This window comes from Geotrypetes seraphini, chromosome 4 (genome assembly GCF_902459505.1).
Source record: "Geotrypetes seraphini chromosome 4, aGeoSer1.1, whole genome shotgun sequence".
In the NCBI taxonomy this organism is placed as follows: domain Eukaryota; kingdom Metazoa; phylum Chordata; class Amphibia; order Gymnophiona; family Dermophiidae; genus Geotrypetes; species Geotrypetes seraphini.
This window is the reverse complement of record NC_047087.1, coordinates 190180626-190205120: the sequence shown is the minus strand read 5'-3', so window position 1 is coordinate 190205120 and position 24495 is coordinate 190180626. Positions and strand designations below refer to the sequence as shown.

At 41.6% G+C, this 24495-nt stretch overlaps 1 protein-coding gene across 3 annotated transcripts in view; it reads right to left on the bottom strand.

Annotated features, from left to right (window-relative positions):
- PALD1 (phosphatase domain containing paladin 1) overlaps positions 1-24495 on the bottom strand; it is a 521435-nt gene that overhangs the window by 55296 nt on the left and 441644 nt on the right. For all 3 annotated transcript variants that reach the window (XM_033940451.1, XM_033940452.1, XM_033940450.1), the window contains exon 19: positions 10454-10609. In XM_033940451.1, coding sequence (XP_033796342.1) covers positions 10454-10609 — 156 coding nt within the window. The remainder of the gene's footprint in view (positions 1-10453; positions 10610-24495) is intronic.

Below are 24495 nucleotides of genomic sequence, written 5' to 3'. Positions count from 1 at the left end.
CCCTTCCCGCGGTCCGTCTGGCTGCGTTGTTCTCTCCCTCATTCTCAAACCGTCTGTGCCAGCTGAAGTGGGAGTGGGGGGGACTCAGCACCGGCTGGGCGACTCGAGCCGCCGGCCCCCAGGAGCTCGAGGCCGACGGCGGACATGGCTTGCGTTGCCGAGTTTGGTGACGTACAACCCGCGCATGCGCACTAAAAAAAACCGGACAGATCAGGGAACACGTTTTTTTTAGTGCGCATGCGCGGCCTAGCATTTTATTATATTAGATTAGATATCATCTAAACTGCAGTTCCAGTTATATCATCTTCATCATTTTATGTCCTTGTGAAAAATTGTATGTAGGCATGTCTACTAGATCATTAAGGAAAAAGTATGGTAGAACATAGATTGAGCTTGAAATGTAAGAACTTAACAGAACTTTTAGTAGAACATTGCTTAGACAGACAGCATTCTTTTAGGGATCTGAAATGTTTTGAAGTAGATTATATAGCAGGATCGGATTTGTTGACGCTCACTGCTTGGTTTTCTGTATGATCGCTCATTCCACGATCTGACCATGCAAATAATCTAATTAATATAAAAATGCCATGTAAACTAGTAGAGAAATTGATGCTTTAATATGACTTTCTGATGCACTAAAAAAAAACAGACCAGTCGCTTACCTGCCTAATCTTTTTTTTTTTTAATGGGCACAGATGCTGTGCATGTTACACATGCGAAACCAAAAAACACTGTGGTGTGACGATGTTCCTGAAATGGACTTTATTGAAGATTTGAAAGTTCCAAAAGTCCACATAAAAGCACAGTAATCCACATAAAAACCTTTAGGACCTAGTCCGCTGAGAGCATAGGACCCAACACGGTCTGTGTTTCGACAAGGTAGTCTTCCTCAGGGTTCCCTGATAGTCCTATGGTGGTAGATAAGTGGAAAAACAAATCAATCCAAAAGAGCAATTGCATGGAACTCCATGTAGAATGCACTACACAAACCAAAAGCAATAAGAACCACTCTCGGCGGACTAGGTCCTAAAGGTTTTTATGTGGACTTCTTTGCTTTTATGTGGATTGTAATTTTGACTTTTGGAACTTTCAAATCTTCAATAAAAGTGGGGTGGTTTTTTTTTGTTTCTCTTGGATTTTCTTCTCTGTGGATCGCCCAAGGTCAATTTCTTTGTTCATGTTACACATGCACAATATCTGTCCCATTAGAAAAAAAAGCAGCCCCCACCGATGACGGCCCTCCCTCCCTGATGAACCGGCACCACGAAACCCCCCCCCCCAAAGAGCAGGAGGAATGCCCATGTTATCCTGTCATGTTAAACCCCCCACCGCGAAAGAAAATTGGGAGGAGGGATGCCCACTCTCTCCTGCTACCGAAGGCCCACTCCTGGGCCTTGGACTCCTCCCCCTTGTATCACAGGATAGAGAGGGAGGAGCCTAAGGCCCTAATTGGCTCAGATGCCTAAGGTCCCTCCCAAGGGAGCAGGGACTTAGGCATCTGAGCCAATCAGGGCCTTAGGCCCCTCCCCGTGCATCACATGATTCACCAGGGAGGGATAGGCCTTCCATTTTGGAGCGGCAGGCCTACGAGCAGGACAGACTGAGCTTCCGTCCTGCTCCAACGTCTCTAAAAAGGTACGGGGGGGGGAATTTAGCGGGGGACCTCTGGTGACAGGAGGGAGCCTTTTGGGGGGAGGGGAAGGGTAGAGAATGTTTAGGGGTGCCTGGCTCAGGAGTAGGCCTTTGGTGGCAGGAGGGAGTGGGAATCCCTCCTGCTATATTGCTGCTGTGGGGGGGGGAGTCACATTGACAGGAAGGAATGGTCATCCCTCTTGCCGTTTTTCCCTAGTGCGGGGGGAGGGTTATTCCCAGTGCCGCATTCATCAGTTTGTTCGGGAGGGCCAGCAGAGGTGGGGGGGGACATTTTCTTTTTTAATGGGGCAGATATTGTGTGTATATAACACGCACAGCATCTGTGCCCATTAAGAAAAAAAAAAAGGTCTCCTGCCCTGAACGGCTGAGTGGCAGGAGCCTGCTTTTAGGGCTTCCCCTGCCGGCTCTGCGCATATGTGAGATTCACTTTCACAGCAGTCAATCGGATGGCAGAGTCAGGGATTACAACGAATATCTGGCGTGAATCATTTGCATGCAAACATTTTAGTGCATCAATAGCTCTTTCTGAATCGGCCCAAAAATCGGATCGGTGCAGACCCACATGGTCTTACAAATTCTCTTAGTGCATCTAGCCCCGGGTAGATATATAAATTGGTAGCCCCGCAGGGTTTAAATGTGTCTATTGATTGGTAACCATTTTTGTGATCTATGCATCGGGTGCAATTCAATAGTGATGAAAAATTGGTGGGTACTGCAGAAATTTATGTTGAGGAACAACTTGATTTTGCATTTTTTAGGGTATTCTAAAAATTAATGACCTTAAAAATGACATGAATAGTAATATTTAAAGATTCACGTAGTTTACATAGTATATGCATGGAGTGTTTGGCCCCTTATTATTTTAAAAAAAGGGAGGAATGATGCCTTGATTCAATTTGGTCAAGATCAAGAAGTAGCAAAGTTTAAGGTTTAATTCTGATAGTGGTTCAGGTGTAATTTTGTTACAAGTGACAATTGATAGTATTTAAAATTTGAGTGTGCCTTGGAATAAGTACTAGTGAGCATTTATAACATTCAAAATGTAGTTCTGATTAACAAAAGAAGAAAATTTTGAGGCTTGAGAGTAGAATGTTTTACTAAAAGTAGCGCATTGACAGATGAGACGTTGTGAAGTTGGTAGGAGACTGGAAGAACGGAAAAAATTTTTAAGTCTCGCACTCTCCCTTCTGAATACAGCTGTTGTAGATTTTCAGAAGTTTAAGAAACACCGAAACTACATTATTTGTAGAAGCATTTCTATAAATGTCTATCCTGGGTTATGAATGATCTTGTATTCATACGTTATTGAGTGCCGTAAATAATGGCTGATATGAAGGAATTGCTGTATTTATTGTTTGTATAACATGTGTTGTATGTTGGGGGATTTTTTTTATATGACTTTTTTTTTTAGAGGTAGTTAAGAAATCCTTTAAAAAAATAAATTTGATTAGAGTAGAATGAGGGAGAAAAGAAGGCAAATTTCCATGGCTGAGGAAGACATATGTCAATCTCACAAAGGGACATGAAGGGTTGGAACCAATTTAGGGAGTACTCCCAGCAGCCCAGAGGGAACTACCAGAGAAGTCAATGCAAGAAGAGAGTAGAGAGCTTCCAGCAGAAACAGGGTATATGGATTATGCAAAGGCCCCAAGCCCTGAGGAATGATGACAACTCCCGCATAAGCACCTGGTATTAAAGGCAGTAGCAGCCCAGTGGGAGCCACAATGAATAGTTATCAAACTGTGAAATGGGTGGTGGGTTTCCCCCTCCAAACTCCCCAGGAGGAGGGGGGTTGAGGACAGTGATATTTTGTGAACTGAGTGCTTTAACTTGAAAAACAAGGCAGAAGAACTGTAGAATATTGTTTGTTTGTGGGCTAGTTTGTTTGGGTAGATGTAAAAGCAGAAATTCCGAATCAGTACAGTTTGTGGCCTTGGAACGAACTTGGTTGCATCAGGAAGGCCTGTATGTGTGGAGTATGGAAGTCGACGGTGGCTTCGGGGCTTCCCCCTGCAGCTCAGCTGTTTGAGATTTCCCCTGCAGGCTCAGCTGCAATTTATTTTCTTTTTTATTATTTATTATTCAATTTTCTATACCGTTCTCTCAAGGGAGCTCAGAACGGTTTACATGCATTTATTCAGGTACTCAAGCAGTTTTCCCACTCTGTCCCAGCGGGCTCACAATCTATCTAACGTACCTGGGGCAAGGGGGGGATTAAATGACTTGCCCAGAGTCACAAGGAATAGCGTGGGTTTGAACCCACAACCTCAGGATGCTGAGGCTGTAGCTTTAACCACTGCACCACACTCTCCCCTAAAGGTAGGGGGTGTTGGGGGGTCCACGGGGGATATCTTGGAGGGCTCGTCGGGAAGGGGGATCTGAGGGAGAGAGGGATTTTTAAAAAAAATTGGGCGCTGGGGCCTTTACCGGCAAGGTCAGCTGTCATAGCCTTATTTTTCAGTCAGTGCCTGAGCCAATCAGTGCTCAGGCACTGACAGGAAAATAAGACTACAACATCTCAGACCTGCGTATGCATGGGAAACATTGCATTTCCCTGCTGTGCATTACAGGGAATGCTCTTTAAAATACTAATGAGCTCTTTGTAATGCATGAGTATAGGATTCTCGGTGGCTGCTAAGACAGTCAGTAACAGTCACAGAGAACCCTTATGAGCATTGGCAGGAGAGTTTCCTTACAAGTAAGACTGGTTAAAACCCTATCCTCTCAACTTATAAAGCACCCATATCTGTTGCCATTCCCTCTTTACTCCCTTATCTCTACCTCTACCTCTAGTCCCTTATATTTCCTCACCTTTGTCCTGTGTCCGTCTTAATTAGATTATAAGCTCTTTCAAGCAAAGACCGTCTCTTGCATGTTGGTTGTACAGCACTGTATGCATCTGGTAGCGTTTTATAAATCATAAATAGTAGCAGTATGTTTAAATATGCCAAGATGGGCATTTAAAAAAAATTACAACTCAAAAACTGCCAGCTGACTTCTATTTTGCACATTATGTGAAACCTGGCTTTCTGAGAGAGCCTTTGGCTAATTGGCTAATTTACTGTCTGTATATTTTCTTAATGTGCTATTTGTTAATAATTGGAAAAATTGGGATAGGCTGAATTATAGCTTTTGGTGGAACTCTTTGTGTCACATATTCAAAATGGAAAGGATAATTGCCATGCAGCAGGGGAATTTTAAGAAATTTCAGGTTATTTGGGAGCCATTAACAAGATACTGTAAAGATTGAAATTAATGCATAGAATAAATATTAATTTTTTTCCCCTTTTGTTCATATATGTCCAGGGTGGGGTGGGGGGGGTCAGAATATTTTATGATTTCTTTTGCTTATAAATAACTGTTGGGTATAACTGTCCAGTATTGGTCACCGTACCTCAAGAAGGACATGGCGATACTTGAAAGGGTCCAGAGAAGAGCGATGAAAATGATAAAAGGTATGGAAAACCTTTCATATGCAGACAGGTTGGGAAGGCTGGGGCTCTTCGCCCTTGAAAAGAGGAGACTCAGAGGAGACATGATAGAGACTTTCAAGATCATGAAGGGCATAGAGAGGGTGGAAAAGGACAGATTCTTCAGATTATTGGGAACCACAAGCACAAGTGGGCACTCAGAGAAGCTGAAAGGGGACAATTTTAGAACCAATGCTAGGAAGTTCTTTTTTACACAGAGGGTGGTGGACACCTGGAATGCGCTTCCGGAGGTTGTGATAGGACAGAGTACACTACGGGGGTTCAAGGAAGGATTGGATAAATTCCTGAACGATAGGGGGATTGAAGGATACAGATAGAGGTAGAGATAGGTTTTAGACAGAGTATGGATAGAAGGATAAAAGGGATTAGAGAAGGATCACATTACAGGTCATGGGCCTGATGGGCCGCCGCGGGTGCGGACTGCTGGGCACGATGGACCTCGGGTCTGACCCAGCGGAGGCAACTTCTTATGTTCTTATGTATAAGGGAGGGGGATATTTAATGTGAGTTAGAATTTGATGATATATTAAGTGATGTTAAAGTATAAATGGTTGTATATGTTACCCTTATTGTGAGCTTTAAAAATGAATAAAGATTAATTTTTTTTTTAAAGTGCTCTTTGTTTCTCTGTTTATTTCATGTTTGCTTTCTACATCATCTTGTAGCTGATATGAATTAGAGGTATATAAATTTTATAAGGTCAGTATACAAAATCTATATGTTTGCCTGTTTTTTTATGTCAGTGTATGCATGTGCTTGTCTGTATGTTTATCTGTAGATGTGTCTGTGTGTATTTTTGTATATCTGTGTTGTTTCTGTGTGCGACTGTGACTGAGAGAGAATAGGAAAAGAGAGGGGTAGTTTGAATGCAGCAATTCTTTCTGTTTTGTTTGTTTCAGTGTTACAGATGCTGAACTGCTTCCTCTATTGAGATGCATCGGGACATTTTTAGGGGATTGTTCTAAGGAACCTTATGTCCAATCTGGCCTATTTTCCAGCTCAGTGTGTCTTTTGCTCAGCATCAAAGTTAGTCCTCTTCCTTTAAAGTTTTCAGAGTTATTTTCTCCCCAGACAGATGGACACGCATTTTAGATCTATGTATAATTCATTTCCAAAATTCTGTTGTGTTAGGAAGAAAAAACCAATTATTTTTGGTTTCTTCCTCTTATGAAGTATAGGAATGGAGACAGTTATCCTTCCTAAGAAAAATCTAGGGCAAAGTTGACAGACCTCAAATATCTCCAGGTTAGCCTGTAATTTACTAAATTAAGAAAAGCTATGAGCTTACAAGACTTCTCTGCTATCCAGGTCACATTATTACTGTATCTCTAGACTCTTGCCTTCTTTTTTCTGGCATAGATATTTAAAAAGTCAAACAGGATTAAGGACACATCCTCTCCTCACCCTTAACACTGTATTAGTTCCTGAAAGAGAAGGAAAACTGCAGCTGGGCAGAGCTGGTTATTTTAAACTCTTGCAAAAGTTGTTAGACAGGAAGCACACTGTTCAAAAGATCATCTACTGCTCCTTATAAAGCAGTTTCAATGTGTGGAGAGAATATAAAAAAGGCATGAGAGTTAAATGCACAATATAACTATGAAGATATGGGCAAGATGTAAGACCCAAGACTATGGTTACCATAATTAACAATGAACAAACCCGGATGCATGGCCCCGCCCCAGCCCCGCCTTGTTCCGCCTCCAACCTGCCTCATTCCACCTCCAATCTACTCCATTCTGCTTCCAGCCCTGCCCCCCCCAAAAGCCTCATCTCTTTTTTTCCCAATCTCCAGGCTATGTCTAGATGGCCTCCAACATGGGCGGATGCGTGTGATGTCATCTGTGCATGCTTGTTGAAGGCCCTCCAGATGCGGCTAAAGTTCAGGGCTTTCCAAAAGCCGGACAAACTGCGGGTTTTGGAAAGTCCATCCGGGAACCTATACAGTCCTCGAAAAAGAGGACATCTCCGGGTTTTCCCGGATGTCTGGTAACCCAAGACAACTGTTAGCACAGGGGGTTTATAACGCTTAAAAAATTATTTCTAGCTAAGCAGATGTTGGAAAACTACGATGAACCATTTTACACAGAATGTCGAGATCAGAACTGAGACATCTACATAGAGATGTGTTATATTCCTTGGTATTTTAGAACAAGCTCTGCCGACATAAAGCCTTTACAAAATACTAGATTTGCCAGGCACCAGGTGCATGGATAAAATGGATGATACAAACCCTGAAGATTTTGTGTGGAAGTATTGGCACTTCTACACTGAAGTGGTGCTTTTGCAGCTTCCATTTTGTAAGTTAGAGGTCGACTGATACCAGTGGCTTAGGTTCTCGCCAAAACGGAATCTGTGGTTGAATTTCACTAATAATAATAATAACAACTTTATTTTTATACTAGTGTTTTAGCCCGTTACATTAACGGTTGCTAGAGACTCCTCTTCCTCCTGCCCTTGTTCCCTCTGTTAGGCGGTGATTTTTTTTTCCACTCAATTTGAATTCAAGATGGAGGATTGTAATGGGAGCCGTCGCCAAGATCACCGCTAAAGCTAAGGAAGAGTCTCCACTCGCCTCAGTATAAAGGCCTTTCTTTTTCCGTTGTAGTCTTCCTCCCCCTCCCTTTCCCCTTTCCACCTTTCGCTTTTTCAACCCCCTTGCATTTCCCTTTGCACGGTCTCCCTAGTGCTGTGAACGTTCTTCATCCGCTCCTTCTCCTGGCCTCACCACTACTCCCACAAAGACTAGGGGAGACCTGCGGTGGTGCTTTCACTTCTCCCTTCCTTCCCTGCTTCTTTCCCCTTCATGCCTGCGCTTCCCACCCCCATTTCCTGTGCCTGCTCGGAGGGGAGGCTCTTTCCTGGGATCTCGCTGTTACGGGGAAAGCAGCGGTACACGGATGATTAATGCATAATAATTAAAATCCATTGGGGGGGGTGCGCCGACGACGAACTGTCTCACAGTGAGTGAGGGGGGAGCCGCGCCGGGTGTGAAGTGTAAGGGAGCCAGCAAGACGGCAGGGACCGTTGTATGCGTGCATGCGCACTCCTGCCAGCCACAGACCTACAGATCACGGATCACGCAGGTAAGAGTGCGCATGTGCACTTAGCGTTTTATTATAGTAGATATCACAATGCCACAAGCAGTTCAGAGCGGTTTACAGAGGAAGAGACTATATATAGACAGCAATATTACAAAAAAACCCAAAAACTTTCAAATTACATTAGCATGTTAAGATTAGTCAAATTTATCTGGAAGCATTTTAAAGATACATCAAGGCAGGAATGGAGTCAGAGAAATTTATCAAAGAGATAGGTTTTAATTGACTTCCTGAAAGTTTGATAGGAAGGTGCGTTTGAAATAAAGTTGGTTAAACATTTATTCTATTTGCCTGCTTGATTTTCAGCCAGAATCAGAATCAAAACCCTCCCTTCCCTGGGCCACCCACTAATGCTGCCCTCTCCCTCATTTGTAGGCCCTCCCCAGGCCTACTTTTCAAAAGATCCGGTCTAGTCTAGTGGCCTCTTTGAGGCAGGAACATCCTGAGTTGCTCTTACCCTTAAAGCTGCCATTTTGGAATTGGGAATGGCATGAGCGGGAGTAAAACCAAAACTGAAATTCGGTTGGCTTCTAGTCTAAGTATCATCACCTCCACATATAGCTGCTTACTTTTACAACTCCACAAGTGCAAGTAGTGAGGTTGCAATTTTAATTTGGTTTCATTTTTTTAATATACGGCAACTGAACAGATAATTTTGGATATATAAATTGTCATGCACCCAAAGAAATCCATCTAAAAAGAGTGTGGGATTGGAGTGTTCTTCTGTGGCGTTATAGCCATAAAGCTTATAGGTCAAAAAGGTCATAAGCAATAGAATGGGCCAGGCCACTGGGGCCATGGCCTTACCAGCATTTTTCCCAACACAAAACCAGCAATGAGAAAGTTTGGGATGGGGTAGAGGAGACTGGTTTTTTTTGGCTCCTCCAACCAAAAAAGTGTTCCACTGCCCTGGCCCACACAAATAGCAGGTTGAATTTAAAATATTCAACTTAGATGTTTCAAGTTACCCAGGGATAATCAGGGCACCAAAAAATGGTAACCCCATGGAGATAATTTCGAAACTGTGTAAGACAGACATTTCAAACTATACATTCTCCATGTAGCAGAATGTCAGGCTCATGGCACCTTGTGAACATCTTCACATTCTGTTGTCTAAAAATATAATTCAAAATGTATTAAGATAGGAGTTTGTTACACAGATCCACACACCATACACCATACTTTTAATGTAAAAGAAGAATTACAGAAGCATTTAAAAAGTAAGCTAAAAAATCATACGCAAAGAAACTGCACAAACTCTACACCACCCTCATAGTTTCCTAAACTCCAATCACCCCCCATGACCCTCCCCCATACATGGGTACTGACAAACCCAAATATATGCCTACCACAATCCCGCACCTCCACTCACCATCCCCACCATACATATCCCATGGTCCCATATAATGTATCTCCACATATCTACTCACTTATCATACCCCCTCCCATCCAAACAAATATCTACATAAATACACATCTCCACATGTCTTTCATCCATCACACATACATACTCTTAAACAAAGCCATCAATTCTCACACTTCCTTATGAACCCACACAGCCCTACCAACACGCACCTGATCACTAAGCACACAAACTACCCCCCCCATAAACACTACTCCACCTACCCCGATACATAACTCAATCCTCCACATACTATAGTAACATTGTAAATGACGGCAGATAAAGTCCTGAACGATCCATCCAGTTATTCTCATTAGAAATACATGATTAAGTTAGCTTGTCTCTTCTTTGATATTTCTATACCCTACCTAAACTCCCTGCACAGTCCAAACATGACATTCACCCAAAATTTTCCCACACCATTTCTACAAATCTATATTGTTGTTTTTGAAATGTTATAACAGTTTATATATTGCCCTAGGGGGTCAAGTTCATGCACTGCATTCTTTCCCTATTTGTCTACATCTTCAGATGAAAATCTGCCTCTGTTTTGTCTGTGAAAGGTATCATCAGAAACAGCTAATACGCAGACCTGCCAGAGGACAGCATGAAAAATAGACCACAGATAAACAAACTTGTTTTTCCTCTGGAACAGAAAGCACAGAAGAGCGGTGAGGGTTTTTTTCAGCCTTTTTGTGAACTTCAAGCAAGAGCTGTTTAGAAATAATAAAGCCCCAGTTGCATTACATCCTAAAACCTCCTTTTAACAAAAGACACTCATGTCAGAGCCTGAAGCACAGCTGCTTTACCTCTTGCATCCAGACACTAAAAGGTCTCTGCCAGGAGGTCTTCTTCTCTAGATGCAGATAGGCATTGAAAAGGATCAGGTAGACATAGCGCTCCAAATACTGAAGACTCCTCAACTGCAGCAGGCGTGTTTCCTCTTCACGCTTGGCGCTCTTTACCTGGTACAGAGCAAAGAACTCATCAGCAAACATATCAAATATGCACTCAGTTTCTTTTCTCCTTTTTTATTTTTTATTAAGATCCAAATTAGTACAGCAGCTGTATACCTATTTATCACTCTTATTACACTGACTAAACCGAGGGGGTCATCAACCAGTGGTGTAGCAAGGAAGCTGGTGCCCGGCATCGCCCCACCCGACCACAGGGGAATTCTTGTAAATGCACTCCCCTCTTGTACCTCTTCAAGTCTTTACTGGCAACAAGCAGGCTCCCCTCTGATGTAAATTCCTGGTCCCGTGAACAGGAAGTTAAGATAAAGGGAGGGCTGGGGCCAGAGTGAGCAGCAGGAAGGAGTTCCTGCTGACAAACACTAGGAAACTTAGATTTTTTTACTTGAGGGGGGGATGTGCATTTTTTCCTGCTGGCTATTCATTTCCCTGTGTTCCCATACATCCTTCTGGCTTTTGCTTTATCTACCTGTTTTGCCACTTTAAAAACATCAAATATCATCATCCCCAGATACTGCTCTTCTTTTATAAACAGACATACCTCACTGCCTGTGCTAGAACACATCTTTGGACTTTTTCAGCCCAAATACATCACCCTGCATTATAAACTTCCATAGATCCCTTCTTATATTATCCATACCTTTCAGGATCCCTTCCCTATTGCAGATTCTGATAACATTTGGAAAGGGGCAAATCTTTTCTGATAGCCCCGCTACAATATTACTTATATACATTGTACAGCAGAACCAATAATTGATCCCTCTGGCACACCACTGGAAAAGTCTCTATCCTTAGAGTGAAATCTATTCACCACTAACATTTGTTAACTTCCATTCAATCAGATCTTACCATGTGCGATAAGGAAGCAACAGTAGGAGTAAAGAAAACTCCCTAGCAGCTTAGAAACCAGGATAAAGTGAAAGGACCCTTGAAGAACCAGGTGAGGGAAGGTTCCAAGGTATCACTGAGGTATCAGACATGTGTGTTACCTAGGCCAGGGTTTCTCAAAGCGCGCTACGCATACCCCAGGGGGTACACGGGCTGCTTGCCACCCGCCGCTGCAATCCAGGAAAGTAAGGGAAGAGCTAGCGTGCAGCAATTGCATGCTGCCGGCCCACAAGCCTTTCCCCGATGGAGGAAGAAGGACAAAGGCTGGAAGGCAGTGAGGGGGAGGGGGCACAAACTCAGGACTTAGGAAGGAAGGAGGGAGGAAGGGAATAGAAAAGGACATGGGAGAAAGGGGGCACTAACTTGGGACGTGGAAGGGAGGGAATAGAAAGGGACAATTGTTGAGCCTAATTAAAGAAAGAAAGGATGTACAGTCAGAAGGAAGTGCAACCAAAGACTCAAGAAGTCACCAGACAAAGGTAGGAAAAATGATTTTTTTTTTCAATTTAGTGATCAAAATGTCAGCTTTGAGAATTTACATCGGCTGTCTATATTTTGCACTATTTTTTCTGTTTTTCTATACTTGTTACTGAGGTGACATTGCATATTTTAAAGTCATCTGCCTTGACATCTTTGAAAACCCCCCAAATATAAATGATAATTAACATTTTCTCTGCATACAGTGTGCTTTGTGGTTTTTAATTTTGTGGTTACCATTATTACATTACATTACATTAGTGATTTTTATTCCGCTTGTGCCTTGCGGTTCAAAGCGGATTACATAAGAAGAGAGCTGGACATTTCCAGGAGGGTACATGACATTGGAGAATACAGATTGAGAGTGTAGACTAATGACAGAGAGAGTGTGTAGACATAATAACAGTGGAAGATAAATCAGGTTACATTACTATACATATCAAATATTCTGTTTCCATACGTTGGTAGGCAATCGGTTTCGGTAGGGTGAATTAGGTTCCTGGTATTTTTATTTTTTTTATTATTTTTATTTATTTATTTATTTATTTATTTTTTTTTTTTTTTATATATGTATTTTTTGTCGGTTGATGGTATGGTGCCAGGGAGTGATCAAACCTGGTTGGTGGAAGAGGGGAGGAGATTAGGTAGATTGTAAATACTTTTTGAAGAGCAGCGTTTTGATTTCTTTACGGAATGCTTTGAAGTCAGATGTTGAGGTTAACAATCTAGTGATGGAGGGTTCGAGTTTTGCTGCATGCGTTGCTATGAGGTTATCATAGAGCTTTTTACGATGAGTGCCATTGAGTGGTGGGTATGAGAATGGTGTCAGTGTTCTTCTTATTCTGGGTGGAAGGTTACGTTTTAGGCGATCGTTTAGATTAATAAGATTATATTGTGTCTATATGAAAAATGGATGGAAGAAATTGCATTACAATTAGTATTATTATTATGGGGATGGAGTCACGGGTGGAGTTTGGGCAGGTCTGGGCAGAGTTTGGCCAAGGGGTACTCTGTTTGTATTTGTTAGGCTTAGGGGGTACTTGGCTTGAAAAGGTTGAGAAACACTGACCTAGGCCACTCCCTGCATTTAAAAGGGAATCTTATCATTGTAGAGGTGAAGAAGGAGCTCCAGTTCCTTTGGAACTGAGGGGTGGGGTGGGGATTTTCCACTGACAGGCACCAAGGATAGTGTGGTTGCTGAGGAAGCTGAACCAGAGTCTATGGAACTGGAGACTATTTGAAAAACCCCTAGAAAGGGAGCTGGAGAACAGGCAGAGTGCAGCTTAAGCTTCTGAGCTTACTATAATTACACTATTGCACTGGAGGATAGCAAATGTATTCTGATATGGAAGCTGATCTGAGGGTAGAGCTATGAGAGACTGAGCTAACCAGCTGTACACTGGTGGTTTAAAGGTGGTCATTCTAAAGACCTGGGAGAGGAAAGGAAACTAGAAGGGTCAATCAAAGGTTCTTGACCTATATGGTCCATTCTTTAGTTGCTACACTATTTAACTCACAGAATTAAAGACTTTGGGGACTAGGTTGGGTATGATTTCTTTGGAATAAAAAAAAATAAAAGAGTAACTAGTAGAGGTCTTACATAGCTAATTTGCATATTTAAGCAGGAATTGTTGGAAGCTCTCTCCTTTCTGAACTAAAAGCAAGGATACCCTTCTAAAGAGACTTTTTACTTATGTGAGTTCTCTCCTTTGTAATTTGGAAAGATTTTGATTCTTTGCTTGGAAAATTCACCCTGCGTGCACTTTAGGGACCTTTGCTGAACTAGAGTTCCTCCAATAGAACAGGTTCCTACGGATTCTACTATGAATCAGGCAATGTTCATAAGTTTAAATATTTTTATTTTGAGGGTTTAATAGCTTTCTGATGGACTATGTGAGGAAAATGTTAATCCTTTCATGTCCTTAATGCCATATAGCCACTGGAGATAAAGCCCAAAAAGGTCCTGGCGACAACAGAAACAAAGCACAATGGAGGAGTCGCGAGGATAAGATTCAATAATTCAGCCACAGGCATACAGTTCAAAGTACGCTTTATTGGTAGTAGCACTGAGAAGACTCAAAGACTCGACACAGACAGTGTTTCGGAATCATTATCTTTGTCAAGAGCCTCGAAGGATGATTTCTCTAATGCATGAATAGTGCATTAGGCGCAGGTAAATTTTTAGAACAAGCAGAGACAAAAAACAATGTCCAACGCAATGCTGATGGGTCACAACTGTACTGCAAGGGGGCGTAATCTGGGTAGAACAAAAATCAATGGATACATTCCTTGTTTCACATTTATGTCCCAATATATTCACATTGGGATGAACAGCTGCTCCCTTTCATGTAAAGGTTTATAAACAGTGCTCCTTTTTGCCAGCCCTTTACATAAGGGAGGTAATGGATGTACCACCACCCCCGCCCCCAACTGCTTATTTCCCCTTCTAAAATAAATAAATTATTATTATTATATCTCTTATATACCACCTAAAGTGTACATTCAAGCATTGGGGGGGGGGGGGAGGGCACAGAAAAGTTCTCAGTTCAACCCACTTCTAAATTCTGAGCGTTATTTTGCCACTGTAACTGAAAAAAGTGTTGTTTTATTTTGCACTTTGCAGAATCATAATGCTATGTTTTGACATTGTTTCAGATTATTGATTGAACCATGTCAATGAAAAGTGTGGAATTTTCAAGTGTGGAACTCCAAGCCATCATGAAGTTGCTATTCCTGCAGAAGAAAAAACTCCAAAGGAAATCCTTGAATGTATGCTGCAAACACTGAATGACAAATGCCCATCATATTCCACAGTGAAGAAGTGGTGTGCAAACTTTCAGATTGGAGATTGAGACCAAAGAAGCAGCAAGATCAGTTGACCATGTCCATGACCTGATTTTGGCAGACTGGCACATATTAGCTAAAACAATTGCTGAAACATTACAGATATCCAGAGAATGTGTTGGGTATATGATCCATGAGCAGCTGGATATGCAGAAGCTGTCAGCCAAATGGGTGTCAAAATGTTTGAGTGCTGACAAGAGACGTCGTCAAGTGGACACTTCCAAGTTGAGTTTGTCTGCAGGATTTTCAGCGAGCTGGTGCCAACCTTTTGGAATGACTAGTTACTGTTGATGAAACATAGTTACACCACTATGATCCTGAGACAAAACAGTCCATGCAATGATGGCACTCAGGTTCTCCAAAGCCAAGGAAATCCAAGACCCAAAAGTCAGCAGGAAAGGACATGGCCACAGTGTTTTGGAATCAGGAAGGGGTTATAATGACTGACTGTCTTCCAAGGGGCCAAACAGTTAATGCAGAATACTACTGTAACTTGCTGTGCCAATTAAAGGAGGCATTGAAAGAAAAAAGGAGAGGGAAACTGCGCAAAGGAGTTCTCTTTTTTTGCAAGACAGTGCACCTTCTCACAAGGCTGACAAAACGATGGATGTTTTGACGCAGTTGGGTTTCAGTGCATAGAACCTTAAAAAGCATTTCAAAGGGCAACAATTTTTTAATGACTCAGAGGTGATTGCAGCAGCGGTTCAGTGACTAGACATCAGAGTATTTTTTGGAAGGGTTACAGAAACTTCAGACCTGTTATACCAAGAGTGTTGAACTTAGGGGTGAATATGTGGAATAACTTGGAAGTTCCATGGCTCCATATCATTCCCTTCTTGGTTGAGCTGAGAACTTGTCAGCACCCCCTCATACAGTAGGTAATTTTCCTGTCCTTGGAGGGCTTGCAATTTAAATTTGTACCTAAGGGTTAAAAATGACTTGCCCAGAATCACAATGAGCTGCTGGGGTAGGGGTAGAGGGGGGGAATGAGTACCCTAGGGTAAAGGCTGCCTCTGCTCAGCACCAATTTTCTGTCCAATGGTGGAGCCGATTCCCCTCTGCAAATAAACCTATGCACAGCTGATTGACCCTTCCCAATAACATTAGGACTATAGCAAATTAGGCCTAAAAAGGTAGACTGATGAAGTCAGTTGCTAGGAATATTACTTATTTGGATATATAGTGCTGTGGTGAATGGTCCATGCTTAAGACATCCAAGCCCAGCTGCCAAAAGTGTGGTGGACAGGAACACAAGATCCACAATTTGTTCCAAGGAAACGTCTAATACCAGAAAAAAAGTGACACACATTGTAGGCTCTCTTGTAAAGGCTTGGTCAGACCACAGGAGCTCCAAAAGGTGAAGCAATTACACTGCATGTGTATCCTAACAAGGGGCTTCATTCTATTTATTGCCAGGGTAACTTTATGACATCCCCCAGACACCAGCCCACCATGGCAGAGGACACTGGTTGTGCCATGATAAATACAGGCTGCAGTAGAGGGTATCAGAAACAGGCCAGAATTTCTGTGAATGCTTCTGGACGCCAAACTGTTCCTCAGTTCCAAACTTAGAACCAGTATTTCTGATTGCCCATCCAACATCTCAAATTCATCAGGTCTTCGATTTCTGTATCTCATCCCCATATATTGTACCGTCATCATGCCATCCCTTGGGTTAATGGCACATCCCATGATCAGTTTACTGAATTTAGTGGGCCAGCAAAACCACAGGTTGACTACAAATTGTTACCAGTGTAGTAAGAAGTGAAGGAAAGAGATGTTCTAAAACAGCAAGCTTATGTTCTAAAAGAAGATATATATCTTTTTATTTTAAAGACATAATGGAGCAAAAAAAAAAAAACAAACCTCCAACAAATTGATATTTAGAGCAAGTGCTGGTTTATGCTATTTATTGGATGTCTGCATTGTTTTGAAAATGAGTTCCTTAGGGTTGTTGTTTTTTTTTAAAAAAAATATTAGACCCCTTGGTAATGAGATAAGGAACAAGATCTAGATGTTGAGTTTACTTGTTTGGGTTTATGAGAATCAGAGAGAAAATGACACGATCTGAATGACCTGCCAGTAGAGATGTAGACAGCATGTTTGATACTGATGTGATATGATACTGATAAAAAGGCGCTTAAAGTTCAGACAAAAGACAATGGGGGCTGGGAAGTTGGTGTTGGATTGAATAAGCGAATTCATATCCTCGTGCACTAAAAACGACACCTACACAGACTGGAGGGGTCAATTTGCTCTTTCTCTGCCATCGTATATTATGCTACTATATCATCACCAGAGCTTGACTTTCTGTAACAGAAAATATATTTAGTTTGATTACACAGATGTGTTGCTATTCTCTTCTAAGGCCCCATAATTACAGCTTGAGTAGATGGTAGGTCTCAGAAACCTTTTCCTACACTTTTTTTTTTTCAAACAATAGTCCAGAATAGTGACATTTTTTTTTCTTCTGCTACTATCCTAGCCACTGTGACCTTGTTTTGGAATTTGAAACTAATAATATAACTGCATCACCAAACTCAATCTTCTTCCCAAATAAGGAGGAACAAAGAGTATCAAACCAATGATATAATAATTTTGTATCATATGGAATGAATGGAGAAAAATCAATATCATTACCTATGTGACAGTATAATCCAGGATCTCAAATTTTGATTCCTGAGGTCAAAGGAAAGTGCCGCTGCCAGCAAATAAATCTTATTATTATTTACCACAAGTAATCTGAAAATCAGGCTGACCTCTAATTAGAAACATAGAAACATGATTGCAGATAAAGGCCAAATGGCCCATCTAGTCTGTCCATCCACAGTAACCATTATCTCTTTCTCTCTCTGAGAGATCCCTGTGCCTATCCCAGGCCCTTTTGAATTCAGACACAATCTCTGTCTTCACCACCTCTTCCGGGAGACTGTTCCACACAGCTACCACCCTTTCTGTAAAAAAGTATTTCCTTAGATTACTCCAGAGCCTATCACCTCTTAACTTCATCCTATGCCCTCTCATTCCACGGCTTCCTTTCAAATGAAAGAGACTCAACTCACACACATTTAAGCTACGTAGGTATTTAAACGTGTCTAACATATCTCCCTTCTCCCACATTTCCTCCAAAGTATACATATTGAGATCTTTAAATCTGGCCCCATATGCCTTATGACGAAGACCTGAGCATTGGCACTTGACATTCAGCAGCCTCTAAGATGCTACTGAAGCTGAAAAGAGTATTATCTTATTTTGTTAAGTGCCAATTTGCAGAAACAACATTCTATATTTTTTTACATTGTTTCAGATCATTGATTGAACCATATCCACGTCATTCTCTTCTTGATTGAGCCAAGAACTTTTCAGCACCCCCTCGTATATCCTGAAGGCTCTGATGGCACGCCACTGGTGGATAACTTACTGTATTTTCACGCATATAACGCGTGCATTATACATGATTTTACAAACCGAGCATAACCATGCGCGTTTTACAATTTTTTTTTACATTGATGGTTCCCCCCCCCTGACGTCCGATTCAGCCCTGAAAGGCTGATGCCCCACCCCGAAGGACCACTGGCCCCCCCACCCTGAAGGACTGCTTGCACCCCCTCCAACGTCCGATTCATCCCCCAGCCTCCCCCCCCCCGCACCATTTGCGGTGGAGAAGCAGCCTATCGTGGGTTCGCGATGCCAGTGAGCCCTGCTGCTTCCTCTGCCGGCGGTCCCGCCCCTCCTCTGAGCCCTGCGCTGCTTCTTCTGCCGCGGTCCCGCCCCTTCAGGGTGGGGGTGTGAGCGGTCCTTCAGGGTGGGGGGGCCAGCAGTCCTTCAGGGTGGGGCATCAGGCTTTCAGGGTGGGGACAGGACTTCAAGGGGGGACAGGCAGACCTTTAAGGGGGGACAAGACTTCAAGGGGGGCAGAAGGAGGTTTTAATTCAATGAGCAGCATGTGCGGTATACGCGTGTGCGCACTATATATTAATTTATTTTCCCGCGCGCTATACCCGTGTGCGCGTTTTACACGGGTGCGCGTTATACACGTGAAAATACGGTAATCTTAAAGTTGCCATAAGACAAGAGTATAAGCGATTACTAGAAAAATTTAGTGTTTGTACAATAGAAACACTGCTAGATAGAGATTTAAATACTAGAGTTGAAATCTTAAATTTAGTTCACTGTTCCATAGGCAATCAATGTAAGTCTCTTACATTACCGCTTATTTGGATGACTCTGCTTTCTGCCCTGCACTGAAGTTTAACCATAAAGCAATAGCACAGATGTGGTGGGGTATATTCAGAGTGCTTAAAGTTTGCAAATGCTGGTATATAGCACAATTACACAATGGGCATATGCAATTAGATGCCTTCCCAAGGGGAAAAAGCTATTAAACCCTCAGGGCAGCTTAAAGCAGGCAGGCTGCCCCACTCAACACCACTAATAGTTTTGACATTTTCACATTCAAAGGCTGCCACAGATGCAAGGGGAGCTCAGAAACTACTCTCCGTACAACCATTATTCGTTGGCATTTCAGCTTGACAGAGAAATTAGATCAAGATCTCATGCACATATGTATAAATGTTATTCACTTTTCACAGGTGAGGAGAGTCGCCTTGCATTCAAGAAAAGAAATGAACAATTCTGTGCATTCATATTTGTAACTAAAATTAAATGACCCATTCATTCCAGGACCTGACTTTTCACTTGGTTTCCAACCTTTGGAAGAAGAATTTGATTTGATTTTAATATTTGATATACCACTAAACAAACCCTGCAGTGTTTTAGAGGTTTACAACTCTAAATGCATTTCATCATACATATAAAAATCAAGTTATAATTTTGTGCATTGCGGACAGTAGTAAAAAGTTATGGATGCAGTAAAATACCTTAGATAGCTAGTTTTTATAGACACCATAGCTAGATTAATATCAAATCTAGCTCAAGGCGAAGTGAATCAGGCTGATAATGAGTGATCAAATTTAATTTAAATTGGCATTTCTATTCCACTCAACGTAAAGTTCAAAGCAGATTCAATAAATCTTATCCAGCTAATACATATCAACCCTAACACAAACAATACACAAAAATAAAATAAAACTATATGAATAATAAAATAAATCTTAGTAAAAACCACAATGGATCAATCATTAAGGGCTCCTTTTACAAAGCTGTGGTCGAGGTTTCTACCGCGGGCCAGCAAGGTAAATGCTCTGATCCCATAGGAATTCTGAGAGCATCAGAGTTTTTTTTACCTCGCCAGCCCACAGTAGAAACCTTGACCATAGCTTTGTAAAAGCCAGCATAAATAATCACTCTTATACCCTAAATTCTAATACAATAATAATCAACAAACACTCAAAAGTAGATAGGGCACCCCCAAATCACTGTCCTAAGCCTAATTCTTAAAAATTCCTGGAATAAATTAACATTTTTCTGCCCTGTGCTTCTGTCCTTCCCATTTGTTCCTTTGTGCTTCTAGATCAGTGGTTCCCAACCCTGTCCTGGTGGACCACCAGGCCAATCGGGTTTTCAGGATAGCCCTAATGAATATGCATGCCTATCACTTCCATTATATGCAAATCTCTCTCATGCATATTTATTAGGGCTAGGTTATAAGACATTAGTTATATTTTAATTTTTTGTTAATATTTTAGCATTTTGTCAATGTTTTTTTTTTTTTTTTAGCCCTGTATTTTTCAGGGCTGATATTTTACCAGGATAAAGGATTGGAAAATTATTCTTACTGGATCAATTTTAGCAAGCTTTTTCAATGTGTAGACGTACATGCACAGAAAGAGTGTGCCTACTTTTATGTGATCTGGGAATAGACATTCCCAGGGTCATGGCTTATATGAAGCAGAACTGTAAACAAAAAATCCTCTAAGGGAACAACAAAGGAGGAACTCCCAAAAGCTGTCAATAACAGATAACTTTGTTTGTAACAGTTTACAGTTCTTGGAGACATCGTCGCCATTGTGGTCACATTTGTGAAGCTGTGGAAGTGTTTTCTACCCCTGAGGAAGCATCGAAACAGTGTACTTTGTCGGGTAGCCTTTACGCCCACGTTGGAAGCATTCAGTTAAGTGCCTGTAAAATTAATTTTGCTTTTTGTATGATTGGGGGGGGGGGGGATTTCTGTATGATTTTGCTCTTGTACCATGGTGGACTTATTCAGGTCATAATGTTTTGACCTATGGTTGACAATTCTTGATGAACTCTTCCATAATATAATTGTTCCCCTAACTGAAGAAGCATCATTTTTATACTATACATGCCAATAGAAAGTATTATGATGTAACAGTGGACTACTCCCACTCACGGGTGAATTATTCAAGATACTGTAGAGGTATATTATGCTGTGGTGTGTGTCCCCCAATACTGGAATTTATCTCTTTTTGGTTTGGTATATTATGATAATGTTTTTTCAGTTTAGGTGAACTGTTACAAATGAGGTTATGTATTATTTACATGAAGTAGAGGCAGAGTGGTAATGTACATGCTTATTTTATAAAATATGGAGGTACAGCACTTGCACACACTTATATCTTTCTCAGTGCAGGTGTACATTTTACATGTGAATTTGTGCACTATTGATCCTGAGTACCTTTTTTTTTTTTTTTTTTTTTTTTTTAAAAATAAAGGCATATAGATGTTGTCTTTAGAAAATAGGCTTAAAAAGTTACTGTATCCATCATCTGAACTTTACCAGCTGAATACAATCTACCTGAGCAAGATCTGGCACCCCTACGGTTTTCAAGCCTCTAAGAATTCACAAATGGCAACAGTTGGGTTGGAAAATAAAATCTGCAATCAAATTTAATAGTCTTTGCAATCTGATGAATGAGGCACTTGCTAACTTGTCGCCAAAATTATCCGCCATCAGAGGGAAGACTTCCGGCTCAGCCTCAGGACGAACATAGGAGCTGCTGCTGGCGGCTTTGTGCAGAGAAACAACTGCAGCTGGAAGGAGGAGGGAGCCAGCCAAAAGGTAAACACACGCCGGAGGGAGGCACATACATACTTGGGGCACAGAATAGAAGAAGGGAGGGAGAGAGCACAAACTTCGGACAAAGGATAGAAGTAAGGAGGGAGTGGGTATGAACTTGAGACACAGAATGGAGAGAGGGAGGGGAGCATGAGCCATAGGACGGAAGAATGGAGGGAGTGAGGGAAAGAGATGATGAGGTGGGGGAGAGAATAGAAAGGGTGAATTGGGTGTCTGAGAGAGAGGGAAAGAGAGATGGTGCACATGGGGAAATGAAGAAAGAGAATTGTTGGGCATAGGGAGGGAGAGACAATTATTGGACATGGTGGTGGGAGAGGAGTCAGGTAGAGATGAATGGGGAAGAGAGAGATAAGAGGGATGTTGGATGTGGTGGTTGATAGAGAACAGTGGAATGGATGGAAAGGGATGCAAGAGGGGCCTCAAGGAGGTGGAGAAGATGGGAAGAATACTAGGATCTGAGTTACATACAAATTCAACTTAAGAACAGTTTAAAAAAAACGGAACCCGTTCTTAACCGGGGGACTGCATGTATAGCAGAATTGGAAAAGGTTAAAAGAAAAGCAACCAAAATATAAGGGGATGGAACTCCTCTTATATGAGGAAATGCTAAAGAGTTTAGGGCTCTTCAGTTTGGAAAAGAGGTGGCGGAGGGGAGATATGATTCAGATCTACAAAATCTTGAGTAGTGTAGAATGGGTAAAAGTGAATCGATTTTTTTCTTTTTATTCCTTCAAAAATTACGAAGAAATAGGAAAAAATATTTTTTCACTCTGGAACTCATTACCAGAGGATGTGGTAACATCAGTTAGCATAACTGGGTTTAAAAAAAAGATTTGGACAAATTCCTTGAGGAAAAGTCCATAGTCTGCTATTAAGACAGACATGGGAAAAACCACTGCTTACCCTGGGATTAGTAGCATGAAATATTGCTACTATTTGGGTTTCTGCAAGGTATTTGTGACCTGGTTGGCCATGGTGGAAACAAGATACTGGATCAGATGAACTATTGGTCTGACCCAGTATGGCTATTCTTATGTTCTAAAAGAGACAACACCAGTAATCAAATGTTTCAGCAGCTGAAAGCACCAATGGCCATAGCAGGGTCAAACAAAGACATCTAGAATCCCTAGTTGAAGGTTAATGATGTTTTGCAACTAAAGACAAACAGAATTTTTAGATTCAGATCACTGCCAGCCTTTAAGTAAGTGCATGACCGCAGTTGAGTAAAATTCCACTCACTGCCACTGGAAGCACAGCTCTATATTAACAGCAAAATATATTAGGAAATGTTGACTCAATAAATTAGAAAGAATGGGACAACAGGTTCGGCTGAACAGTGTGGCAGCATTAATTTAATTATCCTAAAGCTTTAACTTTCTATGTGCTCAATTTCTTTGGAATGTTTGAACCTGGTTTCCTGCAGCCTGTTCCACTATCTATGAGGCTTTGGGAAGGACAGGTGGTACAAAGCCTTACCCCATAGATAAGAGACCACAACATGTGAATTTAATCTGCAAAAAAAACCTGCTAGTTAGAGCAAAATATGAAAAGAAAAAGAGATAAAATTTGGAGCACTTTACTGTTCAGTTTTGCTGAAAGGCATGGGAATCCCTTGGGAAAACTCAATGCAAACAGACCCATACCCACACAAAAAAACCTTAAGACTCACTTTCATACAGTGGCATATCAGAGCATAGAGCCAAGTATCCTGCAGCCCAATGGTTAAATGATCTTTGTGGAATCATGATACCTCTCACACCCAGCCCATTTAAGGTAATTTCTTCTGGTTATCCCTTAAGCCTTGTTCATCTTCTGATCTATTCCAGCTGGTCTGTACCCTCTTTAAGGAGTTCTCATAAAATCTGCTGAGTGCTCTAACAATGTGGTCATATTCTGCATCCATAAGGGTGGAAAATTAAAATATAAATAACTCTCAGACCCCTAGTGTCTATGCCTTCCATCATAAGGCAAAACTACATCAAATATAGGCTGCATGGCATGCTGCCGAACAGCTGTGGGAGGAACACGCATAGTTTATAAAGCTATAATTGAAAGGGGGTTGAAAAACCAAGCTCGTGGCAGAAAACCCTGGAATTCCAATTGGGGTCCCAATCAACCTCTTCCTTCTAGACATCTTAGGGATACAGTGACCCAAGGGAAAAAAAAGCGTAAAACCGCTGAAATAACAAATTGAAGTTAAAAGTCTTATTAGTACCGAGGAGGAATACTGCCGTACTAAAGTTCAGAACATTATACTAGATCACTTACACCAGCAAATCAACAAGGGCTGCTATATGACATCACAAAGCTGATTCTACAAAGAAAGGGACCTTAACAGTCCCACCACAATCCTGCATCTTTTAAGTGTCTGCAGCCTGCAGCAATCTGTATCAGTGTTGGGATATGCCCATCGTTTTTCCCTCAAGGTGCTTGTTTTTACTGATTTAGTTCATTTGGAGCACAGGGTAAGGGAGAAACATTGCTTCTGAATAAATCATTCATATTGGAGAAAAATGTATACTGAACCACTATAAACAGGTTGCCCCTCCCATGATCTGGTATTGAAGGAACAGACTTCATACTGTGATGCTGCAGGAATCATATGGGGTTAGGATCACCTAAACACTATAAGAGCTTTAGGTTAGTTTGGAAGCCTTATTTGCAAAAG